The sequence below is a fragment of the Monodon monoceros genome, unplaced genomic scaffold (genome assembly GCF_005190385.1).
Source record: "Monodon monoceros isolate NGI ecotype Baffin Bay Population unplaced genomic scaffold, NGI_Narwhal_1 Super_Scaffold_1, whole genome shotgun sequence".
NCBI lineage: Eukaryota > Metazoa > Chordata > Mammalia > Artiodactyla > Monodontidae > Monodon > Monodon monoceros.
Window position 1 is genome coordinate 36733523 of NW_021703765.1, and position 18387 is coordinate 36751909.

The 18387-nt window shown below is 38.0% G+C and overlaps 2 protein-coding genes across 8 annotated transcripts in view; one reads left to right on the plus strand and one right to left on the minus strand.

Moving 5' to 3' along the window:
* KIAA1328 (KIAA1328 ortholog) overlaps nucleotides 1-10788 on the minus strand; it is a 368530-nt gene extending 357742 nt beyond the window's left edge. The window contains exons 1-3 of one of the 3 annotated variants that reach the window (XM_029224084.1): nucleotides 10692-10788; nucleotides 4589-4624; nucleotides 3727-3869 (exon numbers count right to left, since the gene is read on the minus strand). In XM_029224084.1, coding sequence (XP_029079917.1) covers nucleotides 3727-3869; nucleotides 4589-4624; nucleotides 10692-10749 — 237 coding nt within the window. In that variant the 5' untranslated portion in view covers nucleotides 10750-10788. Of the gene's footprint in view, nucleotides 1-3726; nucleotides 3870-4588; nucleotides 4625-10691 lie in introns of those variants that run through there. The other 2 variants (XM_029224091.1, XM_029224098.1) reach the window with 2 other exon arrangements.
* A 294-nt stretch (nucleotides 10789-11082) lies between these two features.
* The window catches only part of TPGS2 (tubulin polyglutamylase complex subunit 2), a 57165-nt gene continuing 49860 nt past the window's right edge, over nucleotides 11083-18387 (plus strand). For all 5 annotated transcript variants that reach the window (XM_029232260.1, XM_029232267.1, XM_029232276.1 and 2 more), the window contains exon 1: nucleotides 11083-11236. In XM_029232260.1, the coding sequence (XP_029088093.1) occupies nucleotides 11155-11236 (82 nt within the window). In that variant the 5' untranslated portion in view covers nucleotides 11083-11154. The remainder of the gene's footprint in view (nucleotides 11237-18387) is intronic.

Below are 18387 nucleotides of genomic sequence, written 5' to 3' on the forward strand. Positions count from 1 at the left end.
CAAGGACCTACTGTATAGCACAGGGAACTAGACTCAATATTTTGTAATAACCTATAAGGGAAAAGAATCTGAAAAAGAAAAAATATATATACCTATATATAATATATAGGTATATATACAATATATACATAAAAAACTGAATCACTGTACTATACACCTGAAACTAACGTAACATTGTAAATCAACTATACTTGAATTAAAAACTTTAAAAAATTTTTTTAAAAAGATTCAACACAGGGCTTCCCTGGTGGCGCAGTGGTTGAGAATCTGCCTGCTAATGCAGGGGACACGGGCTCGAGCCCTGGTCTGGGAAGATTCCACATGCTGCGGAGCAACTAGGCCCGTGAGCCACAACTACTGAGCCTGCGCGTCTGGAGCCTGTGCTCCGCAACAAGAGAGGCCACGACAGTGAGAGGCCTGCGCACCGCGATGAAGAGTGGCCCTCGCTTGCCACAACTAGAGAAAGCCCTCGCACAGAAACAAAGACCCAACAAAGACAAAAATAAAAATAAATAAATTAAAAGAAGGCTCAACATTAAAAAAAAAAAAAAAGATTCAACACATTTGCTACTGAAATCCAAGTTGACTTTTGTGCAGAAATTGACAACTTGATTCTATAATTCTTATGGAAATGCAAAAGACCCAGAATAGCCAGAACAACCTTGAAAAGGAAGAACAAGCTTGGAGTATTTACACTTCCTGATTCCAGGACTTACTGCAAAGCTACAGTATACTAAAGCAGTGTGGTATTGCGATTAAAATAGAAATATAGATCAATGGAATAGAATTGAGATTACAGAAACAAACACATTTATGATTAACAGATTTTCAACAAGGGTGGCAAGACAATCAAAGGAGAAAGAATGGTCTTTGCAACAAATGACGCTGGGACAACTGGAAATCCACATGCAAAAGAATGAAGTTGGGTCACTACCCATAGCATATACAGAAATTACATCAAAATGGGTCAAAGCCTAAATGTAATATCTAAAATTATAAAACTCCTAGATATTGGTATAAATCTTTGAGACCTTGGTTTAGTCAATGATTTCTTAGATATGACAGCAAATAAATAATTAAATAAATAAAAGGGAAACACTGATAAGTTGGACTTCATCAAAATTTAAAACTTTCAAGCTTCAAAGGACACCAATAAGAAAGTGAAAAGAGGATTTCACTTGTGGCACAGTGGTTAAAAATCTGCCTGCCAATGCAGGGGACACGGATTCGAGCCCTGGTCTGGGAAGATCCCACATGCCGCAGAGCAACAAAGCCCATGTGCCACAACTACTGGGCCTGTGCTCTAGAGCCAGCAAGCCACAACTACTGAAGCCCGCTTGCCTAGAGCCTGTGCTCTGTCCACAACAAGAGTAGCCCGCACAACACAACGAAGAGTAAGCCCCCATTTACCACAACTAGAGAAAGCCCACACACAGCAGTGAAGACCCAGTGCAGCCAAAAATAAAAATAAATAAATAAATAAATAAATTTTATTTAAAAAAATAAAGAAAGTGAAAAGACAATTCACAAAATTGGAGAAAATATCTGCAAATCATATATATGACAAGGAACTTGGAGATGGAATCTATAAAGAACTCTTACAACTCATCAATAAGACAAACAACCCAATTGAAAAAGATCTGGATAGACATTTCTCTAAAGAACACATACAAATGGCCAAGAAGCACATAAAGAGATGATCATTATTGGCCATTAGGAAAATACAAATCAAAACCACAATGAGATACCACTTCACACTCACTATGACAATTATAAATTAAAAAGATGGATATATAGTGTTGGTGAGAATGTGGAGAATCTGGAATCCTCATACATTGCTGGTGGAATGTAAAATGGTATAGCTACTTTGGTAGTTCATCAAAAGGGTAAACAGAGAATTACTATATGACCCAGAAATTCTACTTCTAGGTGTATACACAAGAAAATTGAAAACATACATCCACACAAAAACTTGCACATGAATGTTGACAGCAATATTATTGATAATAGCCAAAAACTGTAACAACCCAAATGTCCTTCAACTGGTGGTTAAACAAAATATGTATTGAGCCATAAAAAGAAATGAAGTAAAGATACATGATACAACATAGATGAAATTTGAAATCACTATACTAAATGAAAAAAGCCAGTCAAAAAAGGCCACATGTTACATTATTCCAGTTATATGAAATGTCCAGGACAGACAAATACAGAGAGACTAAAAGCAGATTAGTGGCTGCCAGGAGCTGATATGAATGGGGAATAGTTTCTGTTCATTATAAAATACACAAACCATTATATGAAAAAATACTTTCAATTTTTGATAAGAACTTGCAAATTCAACTATTCACATCCTAGTGTGAAGTGTACACACTGGGGATATAAGTAACATAGGCAGGCTTTTTGAGCTAATCACAGTTAAATCCTGTAGATAACTAAACGTAAAACAGTTGACCCTTAAACAACATGGGTTTGAACTGCACAAGTCTACTTACAAGCAGATTTTTTTCAATAAATATATTGCAAAACTTTTTGGAGATTTACAATAATTTGAATAAGCTTGCAGACGAACCACAGAGCCTAAGAAATATTTTTAAAAAATTAAGAAAAAAGGTGTGTCATGAATGCGTAAAGTATACGTAAATATACATATAACATTCAAAATATGTGTTAATTGACTATTTATGTTATCAGTAAGGCTTTCATTCAACAGTAGGCTATTAGTAAAGTTTTGGGGAGCCAAAAGGTATACGCAAATATTCAACTGCCCGGAGTTCAACACCCCTAACACCCGTGTTGTTCAAGGGTCAACTGTAATTAGTAACAAACTAGACATTGAAAATTTCAATATCTGAACATAAACCAGGGACTGAAAAACATTTTTTATATAGAATTCGACAGCAAATGATTTTGGCTTTGTGAGCATTCATCTTTACAGCGCCTCTGCCATTGTAATACGAAAGTGGCAATAACGTAACACTAAAAGACTGAGAGTGGCTGTGTTCCAGTAACACTTTACTCACAAAACAGGAAGAAGCAGATTTGGCCTAGAGGTCATAGATTGCCAAACCCTGAGTTAAACTCTGGTTGCGGAGACAAAATATAACAAAAAGTAAAGTGAAATAAACCTATCAGATAGAGCATATACCAAAGGAAGGTACAGACACTATTAAAGAGGCAAAGAAAGACAAAGGAGAAATCAATGACTGAGCTATAAAAATAAAGTCTTTATGATATTATTTGCCAAACGAAGGAAATAGTAACAATAATAATACAGGCTAATTTTGTTTTAATAAAGCATTTTCTTATATACAAAGGTTTATCCATCATCAGCTAACAAATTCACGTGAACAAAAATCACAAAGGACACCTAATAAAAGAAAAAAATTGTCAATTTGATTTACTAACTCCACACAGATCAGGATTTAAGTCTTTGGAGACATACTAAGACAATAAATGTTTCTTAACTAAGGCTTAAAGCAAGCCTGGACATTTTGGAACAAAATGAGTAATACACATTTTATATTCATATTAAGCAAAGCATCCTAGAATCCTCTGTATCTTTAAAAATGCTTGTAGATCATCTAATGTTCTTTCAAGGGCTCTTCTACCCTTATCTATCAGTTATTGGTCAGCACAAAAAAATGACTTGCTGGTCAGCATTTATAAAGACTGGAGAATAAGGAAAAAAAAAAAAACAGAAAAAGAAAAAAAGAAATTACTGACCTGTCCATCTACTGAATCCCCTGCACCTTTTAAAGACTCCATGGAGGCTGAAGTAGCAGTCACCCTGGAAGTCTTAAGTTTAACATCAGCTTTTGGATTCACCATCTTGTGTCTTGATCTGATATTTCCTTCTGTAGAAATTCCTAAGGATTTCCATCAAACAAGATTTCAAAATTATATCTTTTCATTTTCTTAAACCCTCCCCCCACCAACCTCTTCCTTGATATCCTCTACTTATGGCACTTGATGGGGAAATCTCTTACTTTATAAACTTCGTTTTAAGGCTCTGTTAATAAATAATGAATCATGAAAAGATGACGTTTTGCATGCAAAGATTCAACTGAAGTATTTTTGAATGGGGATGTGAACATCCGTAAGTCACATTAAAACCAATAAACTACAACATACCATACATACCTTAACTTATTGAAAATTAAAAATCTGATTTTTCACATAATTAGGATGCCTCCAGTGGTTCAGTTTTACTACTCATCTCTTAACAACCAGTAAGTAAGCTTTAAAGTCTATTACATAAACACTATATAAAGAAGTTTTCACATTTTTTTGAAATATAAAATTTAAACTATTATTTGTAATACGACAAGAAAAGAATCTCTTGCTCTTTAACACATGAATGAGGTATTCTGTAAATTCATCAAAAGCTGACTTGCCCAGCCAGCCCCTAAAATAAGGCAGTATTTCAAACCTTAGTGGGGTCATACCAAACATTAAAAAAAAAAAATTAGGTTCTGATGAACTGTTCTGCATCTACTTATACCTGCAAAGTTCTCCTAATGTTTTTATTTTCTCCTAACTCTTAAGAAGCAAAGGAAGTTTACCAAATTAATGCATAAAATCATACCTGGAACATACACTACTGACTGTTCTTCATCAGAAACTATGCAGGAAGACATAAAGGAAAATACTAGAAAAGATTATCCAACATCCAAACATTGCTGTTCTGTATTTCTGTTATAATTTGTAATTTGTTTTGACCTGGGAGTTTATAACTAGCTTTTAAAAACAAAACTAGAACGTACCATAATTAAAATAAATGTAGGAAAATTAATAATCCTTTAAAGTTAATCTTTATATATTCACAACTATCTGCTTTGTAAAAATTTTGGAAGGCCTTGTTCCATGAAAGGTTTATCCATGCTTATTCCCAAGTGACATACACTACAAATTAGTTTCCTTTCATCTTCTTTCCTTTCGTAAACAAGGAGTTAAATACTCCATTTTGCTCACCATCGGTGAATGACAAGTTATTTTAGGCATGAATTCGTAATTTCAAAGGGAGCTTTAGCTTTTAATTTTCAAGTAAGCTTTAGCATTGACATATATACAGTACCAAATGTAAAATGGATGGCTAGTGGGAAGCTGCTGCATAGCACAGGGAGATCAGCTCTGATGCTTTGTGAGGACCTAGAGGGGTGGGATAGGGAGGATGGGAAGAGGCTCAAGAGGGAGGGGATATGGGGATATATGTATACTTATAGCTGATTCACTTTGTTTTACAACAGAAACTAACACAACATTGTAAAGCAATTATACTCCAATAAAGATATATTAAAAAAAAAGAATTTGTAATTTCAAAGTGAGCTTCAGCTTTGAAGAACAAACACTGTTTGAGGGCAAGTCAATCATGCCAACACAAAAAACATTTTTTATTCTTCTGTAGTATATTCATGAAATGTCTCAAGAAACCCTACTATTTAACAAGTTGAAGAAATTTAAGACAAAAAGAACTATTCTGAATTTCAAAAGGAGAAATTCAGAAAGGCTAGAACACTGCTATAGAAAGGGAACCAATATAATAAGAAAGTTTACTTTCCAGAAATAAAATTTTATTCAGAACTATATCTAAATCCAGGTATGTCCACCATTTGATAACCTTCTATTACACTTCCAGGAAGTAAGTGTCTAAACAATTTTTTCCAAATGATCTAGAAAATACTAAAGTTTTCTGTTACTTTATAAAACACTTTCTTTTCCAAAATTTGTAGACAAACCAATTATTAACTATTTCCTCCTGGGAAAAGGCTGGAATAAAACAGTGGATTAATAACATGTTAAAAAATCAATATATTTCAGTTCAGAATCAATTCTAGTAATGGAATCTTTTCAAGGAATGCTGATTGGAAATGCCTAGAATCCCTATGGAACACAAAGATGGTGCTTACTGTCTGAACTGCCAGGTGGTTTCTAACAGCTCTCTGCAGCACTATCACAGCTTCAAGCTTTTGGCTGATAGGGCCTCTAAAAACTTTAAATTTCCTTAGACATCAGGGATGGAGCTTAGAAAATTTTAGGAGGCACATAAGACAAGTAAACAAGCAAAAACTTAGACCCCACAAGTCCAAGGAAATTGACTGCAACTAACACTGGAGCAGAGAAAGAATTTCTAAATTCACTGACATACAATCCAAAAAAAAATCCTTACAAAATGAAATTGTGCACACTCTTTAACAGCAGATTCATTTTTTACATCCCTTGGGACTGCACACACTGCAGGTGCTCAATAAATGTTTAATCATGTGCTGTTGGAAATATACACATGGGAGAAAGTACCCAGCGGAAAAAATTCAAGATGACCCAGGACATGTTCCATACAGCAGTGTCTTCAACTAGAGTATAAAGTAGTGATGAATTTTCAGAACATTCTCCATCTCCAAGGATGACCTATGGAAAGACTGACATAACAGAGTCCTGGAAAACATACTACACTTCTCTGGATCATTCACAAAGGAGCCTGCTCAACAGCTGGAAGAGACCAGCCACTGAGGACCCCACTCAGCTGCACCTTGATTTGGAAGCTCATCAAGTATTTTACACTTTCTCCTCTCTTCTCAAACCAGATGCCACCTCCCCCATCCTTACTCTAAGCTAATAACTTTGCTTCCTACTTCTTTAAGAAAAACCAACTGTAGAAGCTTTCACAAGCTTCTATTTGCAGGTCACATGATACTACATATAGAAAACCCTAAAGACTCCACCAAAAAACTGTTAAAACGAATAAATAAATTCAGTTTGTTTATAAACAAAAGTTGTAGGATACAAAATCAATATATAAAAATCTATTGCATTTCTATATAAGAATAACCAACTATCAGAAAGACAAGTTAGGAAAATAATCCAATTTACAAATGCATCAAAAAAGAATAAAATATCTAGGAATAAACTTAACCAAGGAGGTGAAAGACCTATCCACTGAAAACTATAAGACACTGATAAAAGAAAATGAAGAAAACACAAATAGATATTCCATGCTTATGAACTGAAAGAATATTGTTAAAATGTCCATAAAGCAATCTACAGATTCAATGCAATCTCTATCAAAATTCCAATGCCATTTTTCACAGAAATAGAACAAACAATCCTAAAATTTTTATGAAACCACAAAAGACCCCAATTAGACAAAGCAATTTTGAGAAAGAAGAATAAAGCTGGAGGTATCACACTTCCTGGTTTCAAAATATTACAAAGCTATAGTTATCAAAACAGTACAGTACTGGCATAAAAACAGACACAAAAGACCCCCATGATAGCTACACTTTTCCTGTTTTATTTTTCTCCATGGCACCTGTAATCACTGGACATATAATATTATTTTACTTATTCATGAACTCATCTCATTTCACTAAAATGTAAGCAGCAAGCGGGTGAAGATTTGCATCGTTTTGTTCAATGTTGTATCACCTAAGGTCAAAGCATGCCTGGCTCATGGTAAACCATCTATGAACGAATGAAATTGATATTTATTTAATCCTATGAGGCACTGTCCAACAACTCAGTGTTATCTTTCTCTTTCTGTCCTACTCAAAATATGCACACAAAACCCACTAGCTACATCCATGCCAAATTTCTTTTCAAGTATAAAAACGCTAAATAAACAGACCTTAACAAAAGTTTTTATAAATAAGACAGAAATATTTGAAATTGTCTCCATCCAACCTATCCTTTCTAATTATTTGTAATCTATCTTCAGCTCTTTATCTTAAGAACCCAAATATTCACCTTCTTCAAATACAAAGATTCCCAACAAATACATATATTTTATGGCAAAGTCACAGAGACACAATATATACCAAATGTATATTGGACCTCTTATTGGGTTCTATGTGCCACCTTAGTTCTACTTGGTTCATTTGGAAGTGCCTCAATAAGACAAGTACAGCAAATTATAAAGAGCCTTTAATGCCCAAGTTTCTGGAATTAAAGTAGTAATGAGAAACCCAAGGCAGAAGTGGTTGAGAGAAATAAGTATACCTATCCTAACCAGGATCTGAAGAAAATAAACTTAGTACTTCCCACTCTACCCTAACCTTATGAGTTTGAATCACTTACCAACAACATGTTATTATTACTAACCACAATTATTTTCCTGACTAGTATATTATTTTAACATCAACGTAAAGTCTCTATTTTTAATTAAAAACTCAATGGCAGAGATTATAGCTACTGCAATGTTTTGACCAGGTCCTTTACAGTTCTAACTAACATCAAGTTCATAATATTGTTAATGATAATACACTTGAGTGCACTTCAGCAAATTTAGATACTGAAGAAACACTAACTTCTTTTGATATTACCAGGAGCTATAACGAAGGAGGAAAGCAGTTTATGGCCGAAGGGGCATATTCTACTTGCAGATTTAAGCCATAAATGACAACATGGCATACTCATTGTTTACACATTGGGTATAAAGACATACCTTGTGCAAAACAGCACTGCTGAATCATACTGTGCAGGAGATACATAACTCATAAGAACAACAGTATGAAAAAGGTGATATTCAGTCACAGATGATCTGTCCTCAGATGACAGAAACATCCAGGACTAGGAAATCGCTCAATCATATTTCTCTAATTGCTTAGGTGAAACACTGAAAATCTTTCAATAGTGTGAAAATAATACCAGATTATAGGTGCATAATTTTTGGTCTTTTTCTATTGAAAGTTCTAAGTATAAATGCTTTGGGGTGGTCTGAGAAGTCATCATTGTGACAAGAAAAGAGATCAAGATCAAAAGACACGTGACTAAATCAAATGATTGATAATTATTGTTATGCTTTTTAGCAAAGATTCAGTAACAAATTTATATTTGACATTGCTTTTATGTCCTATAGAGATTAAAATGAAAATATCTGAGACTGGATATTAATTGGTCATTATGTGGAATAGGAAGGGTGATAGTGGTAACCTTGCAATTCCTTTCAAGCATCTGAATTTCTACAGAACGTAATCATCACCATTTTCCCCATATAATTTCAACTCCCCACTTTGAATGGGAAGATTAGTATTTTACATAAATGTTTAGAGTAAGGGAGAGTGTAAGACAAAAGGAAGGCTATGTGACTTCTATATGAAATAGGGAGTAATATGACTGCACGAATAACTGAGAGTACAGGGTTGCTAAGACCAGGAGCATAGATTTAGTTTACATACCTATTAACTTAATCAGACCCACTGCAACAGACTGTCTCCCCTCCCCACGCCCCACACACACTCTATATCAGAACAATATTCTTACATATTCTGTATCAGCACAATAGCATTGGTTATACAGAAAGTTAAGGAATAATAACCAAAGCCACATGGATGGTTATGAAAATGATTACACTAAAGAAGCACATTATAAGCTAATAATCTTCAAATATCTCTATCACAAAATTGTAACAATGCAGAGGTAATGTTTCATGAGAAAGTATGACTCATCCCAATTTCCTAACTTCCTAATTCAGCCCACTTGTTCCCAGTGTACATATTCTACTGATAGGTAAAGAAAAAAATATTTTATTTGCACAGTGCATCAGTGTGCTTTTATCCACCATGTACACGATTTCACTTGATTCCCACCGACCTATCACACACAAGTGGTAATTATGTTTAGAAAGTGCATAACACTAAACACGGAGCAACAAGAAATGCAAAAATATCCCACTTTCCACGGCATGACACTTTAATCCTAGTAATTCAACAAGGGTAACTGATAATACAACTTTCTAAGTTTTACTGAGAGCTAAGCAGAATGTGCAAAGAATGATTCTGCCAAAGTTAAGAGCAATGCTTCCAACAATGCCATCACCAATCCTAGTAAACAGACAAAAAGACTTGCCTCTGCGGGCACCCAATACACTGAATGCCTTCCTTTCAGGTAACACTCCTCTAACATGAAGCAAATTATCAGAACCAAAGATCAGCCTAGAACAGTCTACCTAACACAGGGAAAGAACCAGTTTTGTCAAACATCTCATCATAGATACTAATCTGGGAATACTACCGCAAGGATAAAAGCGCCACAGCTTCTCTACCATAAAACAACCCAAGAACTTCAGTCCTGCTAGTGGGACCCGCAATCTACATGCAAATCAACACCACTTCCAGGCCCTAAAATCTGCATCGCGTCCTATTCCATAATCATCATCACCAGATCATGTCCGCGTGAAACCAAGTCCACACTTCTCCAAAGATCTCAGTATGAACATAAATCACCACTGACAGGCCTTCTAAGTCCGACAAGGTCCTGACTTACTCTTAACAACGCAGACTGAGGACACTCCTCAACCAAGACAAAAAGCTCTTGGACCACCCAACACCATGCACTCCTCCACAAGCTCACTCCGAATAGACTAGGCCGGCCGGAGGTCATCCCGGGCAGAGGGACCCTTCCAGCCCCAGGAGAGGCCAAGACTCTAGGCCATCTTTCCAGAGCTCACCGCCAAGGAGGGCTGGGAAACATCTGTGCCGAGTCCCCACGCCTGAACTCCAGCCTGGAGACAGGGCAGGCTCTCTGACACCTAATACCCAAGCAAGAGCATAGCCCAGCACCCGGACGGCGGCCGGACGGGACGGCCCCGCCACCGGGGTCCGCGGCAAGCTTCTCCCCTGCGCTCCGCGTCCCTCGCGACCGTTCGCCGCACCGGGGAAAGCGCCGGCGCCCCCTGCCAGGCGGGCAAAGGATACAGTCGCGGCTCCAGAACGCCGCCGCGCCGGGTCTGGAGAGGCCCGCCACGTCCGCCATCTTGAAACAACCGCCACTCGGGGCGTCCCGCCGAGGCCGTCCAACCCCGGCCTCCAGGCCCGGTCCCGATTGGCCGCACTGCGCAGAGGCCCGCCCCCGCTTACGCAGCCGGCCCCGGCGGGGCGGGAGGGTCCGGGCGGTGGAGTCGCTGTGTCCCGGCGGCGTGGCGTGGAGCCCCAGCCGGGGCGGCGGGAACGAGCGCCTCGTGGGACTGCTGCTCCCAGAGCAGCCCGGGCCCCCCATCTCCGCCCGGCCGCGCTCTCAGGCTCCGAGCACTACAACTCCCGGCATGCCGTGAACTTGACGGCCGCGCCTCCCGGGCGGAGTCCGGCCCTCCCGGCCGCCCCGCTCCCCCGCCCTGTCCCAGCCGCTCCTCAGACCGCGCGCGGAGCTGGGACGCAAGCCATGGAGGAGACCCCGCCCCCGCTGCTGGGCAGCAACAAGCCGCACCTGGAGAAGCTGACCTTGGGGGTCACCCGCATCCTAGGTGAGTGGGACGGGGGGGGCCGTGGGGGGCCACTGCGGGACGAGGGGTGTGCCGTGGAAGCACGGAGGGAAGGCAAGAGCCGGACCCTGTAGGCCAGTGGGCATCGCGGCTGTAACTTCCGTTGTTAAGGGGGAAAGTGGGGAATGGGGTGTTTGACTAGGCCGGGGAAGGGTTTGCGGGGAGTGTGGATACAGAGATGTGAAGCTCGAAGGTCGCCCCACCCGAAGTCCCACCACAGGGCCCAAGAAGGTCGGGCATAGATGTTCAAAGGGGAGACAGCAGGCACCTGACAGTTGGGGGTTGGCTGTCCCGAGAGGCCTTCTTGGCCTCTGGTAGCAGAGAGAGCTGGGGGAATGTTGCAGCCAGCCTCTCAGGGTACCAATTCCCATGCGCCTCCCCGTACATGGCACCTGAAGTGGTCCAGAGGAATCAAGGCTGGCACCATTGAATGAATGGGTGGTTTTCCTTTACTAACCTTTAATAAGCACTAACCTTTACTTAGTACCCACCGCTATGTTACATGCTGGGGCAACAATAAAATAAAACGAAATGAAACACAAACACAGTTCAATAATCTATTATCGCTCAGAAGTAGCACACAGGAGGAGGTGATTGACCTTACCTGGAGAGTTAAGAAATACGTCCCACGGGAGATGATGCTAAATTTTGAAAGACAAATGGGAGTTAGCCAGATAACTAAGGAGGAAGGCAATCTAAGCAGGCCGGAACAGTATGCTTCGGTGCCTTCCCATCGCATTCATAATAGAATCGAAATTCTATACCATGGCCCACAAGTCTGCTATAATTTGCCCTCATCTGTCTTTCTGACGTTATTTTCACTCTGGCTTTGCCGCAGTAGCCTCCTTGTACCATTAGCACAATAAGCTTATTCCCACTTAAAGGCTTTTGCGATTTACTAGACCTTGCATCTGGAATTCTCTTCCTGTCAATGTCTGTCTCCGACTTCATTCAGATCTCTGATTAAATACCATGAGCTCAGAGAAGCCTTTCCTGAATATAGTCTTAATAACACCCTTCCCTATTACTCTGTTCCCTTAACCCACTTTTATTTTTATCCTCACGGCTTTGTCACTACTTGAAATTATATATTTTACTTGAAATTATATATTTATTTGGTTGGTTTTTTTGTCTGTCTTTTTTTCTGTAGTAGAAGTCCATGAGAATAGGAACTTTGTTTTGCTCTTCCCTGTATTCCCCAGTGCCTAAGACAGTAAATGAGGCATGAAACATCCTGATGTGTTTGGGAGAAGTGATAGATTTTAGAAATGAAATTATAGAGTAGGGCAAGGAGAGGTCTAATCATCAAGACCACCCATATCCTATCTCCTCATTCTTATCCAAACTTCTGCCCTGTTGCTTCTTGTACTCCTGGACTTAGGCAGGTCTTGCTATTCCACAGGCATGCTTCATTAGTATCTTTATAAGTCTAGGAAGTTTTCTCTAAATAAGAAGTTATTTTCTTTTGATAAATGTTTAATCCACTCAAGTCAAGCCAACTAAATTTCCCTCAAGCTGTCAGCTCGATTTAAAGACCTAAATAATTGACTGTAAACATTTTAAATTTCATTTATGCATTTAATATATTCTATCTATTAAGCATTTCACATGTCTGGCAAACTGGTAATAGCTACAAGTCAAAAACTACGTGAGGAATTAACTGACTCTGTTAAACTTTCGGAAATCTAGCCTCCTGTAAACAGTCTATTTATAAACGTAATCAAAACCTAATAATTTCAAGTTAAAAAGCACAAGTCGAAAATCATTTGCAGACATACCTCAGAAATATTGGGGGTTTGGTTCCAGACCACTGCAATAAAGTGAATATCCTAATAAAGTGAGACACACAAATTTTTGGTTTCCCAGTCCATATAAAAGTTATGATTACACTATACTGTAGTCTATTAAGTGTGCAATAGCATTGTGTCTAAAATAAATGTATATACCTTAAAAAAAACTTTATTGCTAAAAAATGCTAAATATCATCTGACAATGCAGGGTTGCCACAAACCTTCAATTTGTAAAAAACGCAATACCTGAGAAAAACAATTTTACTGCACAAAAAAGTGCAGTAAAATGAGTATGCCTGTATATTATTTTTTCACATTTGTTTTTTGTTTGAAAAGATAATATATTAAGGGGAGTTTTTAAAACAAGGCAGCTGTAGTCAGTGGTGGGTATATGGTAAACAACCTCCCTAAAAGATATGAAATAACTCCACAATTGCATTTTTATCCAAAACCAAACTCTCAGCATTGCTTAAAGACAAAGAATACCATCTGTTCAGAATGGCTGAATAAAAAGAGAAAAAGCAACAAATCACAGGGCCAGACCCTAATTGTTCCTGCCACACTCCCTCACTACTAGAAGGCTCTGTGACAAGCAGACAGACCCATGAAGAGGCTAGTTGGAACAATCAACAGAAACTAGAAACTAGCGTCACTAACCTAGAAATCTTTTTGTACAGCACAATAATGCAAAATGAAGGAGAGAAAAGTAAAACCCATAGAGAACTAATGCTGAAATCAGGAAATAAAATGTCAAACAGACAGCTGAGGAAAACTCTTACCAAAAAACAACTGTGAAGCAGAAGAAAATGGTAAGTCTAAACTCCAAACAAAATTAAAATACATGAACAAGTATAGAAAATTCAATGAAAGAAAGTGTGAACCAAGGATATAATATCTAGCCAAACTGTCTTTAAAATAAAAGAACTTAGGGAATTCTATACCCATGAACCCTTCCTGAGGAATCTACTGGAGGATAGATTTCATCAAATCAAATACAGCTTGGGGAACCTTCAGCAAAAAGACTGATGCTGAGCATCATTTTCATACAGACACATACACATGAACATACATAAGTACATACATATAAGACTAAAGCAAAGGTGGGAGGAGAGTGGAAGAATGATGTACCAGTTGTTATCTATAATGACAAATTAAAAGGGCATTTGAAAGGGTATAAGTACAATGTAAGTGGTGGGCAGATTTCTTAGATGACCTCCAATGCCACCTACCTGTGTATAACACTTTACTCTTGAAAATAGGCAGGAGCTGTGAAGATGATGAATGTCATTCTATGGCCTAGGTTACATTATATGACAAAGGCAGAGATTTTTTGGTGTATGTAATTGAAGTACCTAATCAGTTGACTTTGACTTAAAAGGGACATTATCCTAGGGAGGCCTGACCTAATCAGGTGAGCATTCTAAAAGAGGATATAGAAGTCAGACAGATTTCCTCCTGGCTTTGAAAAGCTAAGCTGCCACGTTGTGAGAGATCCTAGGAGAGGACCAATAGCAAGGAACTGCTAGTGGCTTCTAGGAGCTGAGAGCAGCCTCCTAGCTCATGGTCATCAAGAGAACAGGATCCTCAGTCCTACCACTGCTAAGTGTGGTAATTTGTTATGCAGCATAGAAAACTAGTACATATTTTATTACCTGGAAGTGGGTGCTGCTGTAACATATACCTAAATGGAAGTGTCTTTGGAACTGGGAAGTGGCTGGAGGCTGGAGGAACTTTCAGGAACTTGATAGAGAAAGTCTAAATCACCATGAAAAGACTGTAATAGAAATCTGGACTATAACAATATGGAGAATACTGCTGGTGAGGACTCAGAAGGAAATAGCATAATGGCAGAAATAAATCCTACCTTATTAGTAGTTACATTTAATGTAAATAAACTAGACACTCCCATGAGAAGGCAGAAATTGACATAAGATTTTAGAAAAACAAAAACATGATTCAAATATACCCAGTCTACAAGAGACACATTTTGTATTTAAAGACACAAATAGGTTAAAAGTGAAAAGATGGGGGAAAAATATACCATGCAAATAGAACCCAAAGTAGAGCTTGAGTGGCTATACTAATATCAGGCAAAATAATCTTTAAAACAAAGTTCATTATTAGAAACAAATGAGGAGGGCTTCCCTGGTGGTGCAGTGGTTGAGAGTCCGCCTGCTGATGCAGGGGACACGGGTTCGTGCCCCGGTCCGGGAGGATCCCACATGCCGTGGAGTGGCTGGGCCTGTGAGCCATGGCCACTGAACCTGTGCGTCCGGAGCCTGTGCTCCGCAACGGGAGAGGCCACAACAGTGAGAGGCCCGCGTACCGCAAAAAAAAAAGAAACAAAGGAGGACAGTTCATAATGATAATAGGTGTCAATGCTCAGAAAGGCAAAACAATTATAATCTATGTGCACCTACAAAAGCCCAAAATATATGAAGCAAAAACTGACAGACTTGAAAGAAGTAGACAATTCAACAATAATAGTTTGATACTTAAACGCCCTATTTATAACAATGGATAAAACACCTAAGCAGAAAGTCAACAAGGAAATAGTAAACTTAAGCAACACTGTAAATCAACTATACCTAACAGACATCCGTAGAACACTTTACCCTAAAAGAGTAGAATAAAAATTCTTCTCAAGTATACATGGAGTAACCTCAAGAATAAACCATATGTTTGACAAGCTGAAATAAATTTTAAAGGATTGATATCATACAAAGTGTGTTCTCTGATGATAGAACACACCCAAACTGTGGGATAGAGTGAAAACATAAAAACAGAAATCAGACTTCCTCAACCTGATAAAGGGCATCTATGAAAAATCCATGGCTAACATTATACTCAATGGTGAAAAACTGTATGATTTCCCATTAAAATCAGGAACAAGACAAATATTCATGGGATCCCCAGCACCACACCAGGTTCGACAGTTCACTAGGAGGATTACAGGACAGACAGTCATGTTGTGATTTATTACAGCAGAAGCAAAGGGTAAGGTGCATGTGGGGAAATCAAGGAAACCAGATGTAAGTTTTCAAGAATCCTCTCTCAGTGAAATCACATGGGACACAATTGTTCCAGCAACGTGTGATAACACATCTGAAATGTTGTCTACTAGGGAAGCTTATTTGAGCCCAGAAGTCCAGACCTGTTATTGGAAATGCATCATTCAGACATCCTCTACCTAGTATGTACCAAATTTGAGACTCCCAGCGGAAAGCTCGTGTTCAGCATAAACCATATTGTAACAACAGGTAGGTACAATGAGCCATTCTTTTTTTTTTTTAAATAAAGTGAGCCATTCTTACCAGGCAATGGTGGGAACCCTCCTGAAATCCAAGTTCCCGGATGCCAGCCAAGAACCAACCTTACAAGCAGGCCTTTCTAAATATTGCAGTCTCAGGCATGCTGTGTTCACTCTTTTTTGCACAATAAGAACTCCCCTCTTACAACTTCTATTCAGCATTTTACTGGAGATTCTAGTCAGAACAATTCGACAAGAAAATGAAATAAAGACATACAATTTGGAAAGAAAGAAGTAAAGAGCTATTTGCAGATAACATGCTCTTGTATATTAAAAAAGTCCTAAGAAATCCACCAAAAAAAGGGGAAAAAACCCTACACATTAGCAATGAACAATCCAAAAATAAAATTACAGAAACAATTCAATTTACAATTGGGTCAAAACAGTAAAATACTTAGTAAAAAGTTAAATTAACAGAAGTAAGGAGTAAACAAGCACATTAACAGAAGTGCATGACTTATACACTGAAAACTACAACACAATATATAAAGAAATTGAAGAGCACCTAAATAAATTGGAAGACATCTCATGTTTATGGTTTGGAAGTCTTAATACTGTTAGAATCCCATACTCTCCAAATTGATCTAAATCTACAATCCCTATGAAAATGTCAGCTGCCTCTTTTGCAGAAATTGACAAATAACCCAGTCCTAAAATTAATATGGAAATGAAGGACACCCAGAATAGCCAAAACAATCTTGGAAAAGAGGAACAAAAATTAGAGGACTTAAGCTTCGCTATTTGAAAATTTACTACACTTGGGATAATGAAAGTGTTCTGCAGATGAATAGTGGTAATAGTTGCACAACGATGTGAGTGTACTTAACTGTACACTTCAAAATAGTTAATATGGCAAATTTTATGTATATTTTACTATGATAAAAAAATTTACTCCAAAGCTACAGTAGTCTTCACTGTGGCACTGGCATAAAGATAGAAATATAGATCAATGGAATAGGATTGAGACTCCAAAACTAAACTAACACTCCAAAACTAAACTAACACATTTATGGTCCACTGATTTTCAACAAGGATGGCTGTACAACTCAGTGGGGGAGAAACAATCTTTTCAACAAATTGTTTTGTGACAACTAGATAGCCACATGCAAAAGAATGAAGTTGGACTCCTACCTCAATTCAAATACAAAAATTAACTCAAAATGGATCTTAGATATAAATGTAAGTGCTAAAACATAGACCTTGGATTCATTTTTAATAACTTTGGATTAGGCAATAGATTCTTAGATCTGATACCAAAAGTACAAGAAACAAACAAAATAGATAAATTGGACTTCATCAAAATTAAAGATGTTTGTGCTTTTAAGGATACCATCAAGAAAGTGGAAAGACATCCACAGAAAAGGAGAGACTTTTTGCAAATCACATATACAATGAGGGACTTATGGGTGGAATCTATGAAGCTCAACAAAAAAAGTCAAATAACCCAATTTAAAAGGATCTGAATAAACATTTGTCCAAAGAAGATATACAAAGGCCAATAAGCATGTGTAAAGATGGTCGTCATTGATCATTAGGGAAATTCAAATCAATACCACAGTGAAATACCACTTCACACCCACTAGGATGCCCATAATCAGAAAGACTGACCTAAGTGTTGGTAAGGAAGTGGAGAAACTGGAACACATATACACCACAGGTGGGAATGTAAAATGGCACTCTCACTTTGGAAAACAGTTTGTTACTTCCTCAAAAAGTTAAACATAGTTACCATATGACCTAGCAATTCCACTTCTGGTTATATACCCAAGAGAAATGAAAACATTCACATGCAAAAATATGTACACAAATATTCTTAGAAGCATTATTTGTAATAAAGTAGAAACAGTCCAAATGTCCATCAACTGATGAATGGGTCTAAAAAATGTGGTATATCTATACAATAGAAAATGTTGGCAATAGTAAGGAGTAAAGTACTGATACACGCTACAATATGGATGAACCTTGAAAACTAAAAGAAGAGTTATGAAGCCCATGTGTTGTGTGATTTCATTTATATGATCTATAGTAGGCAA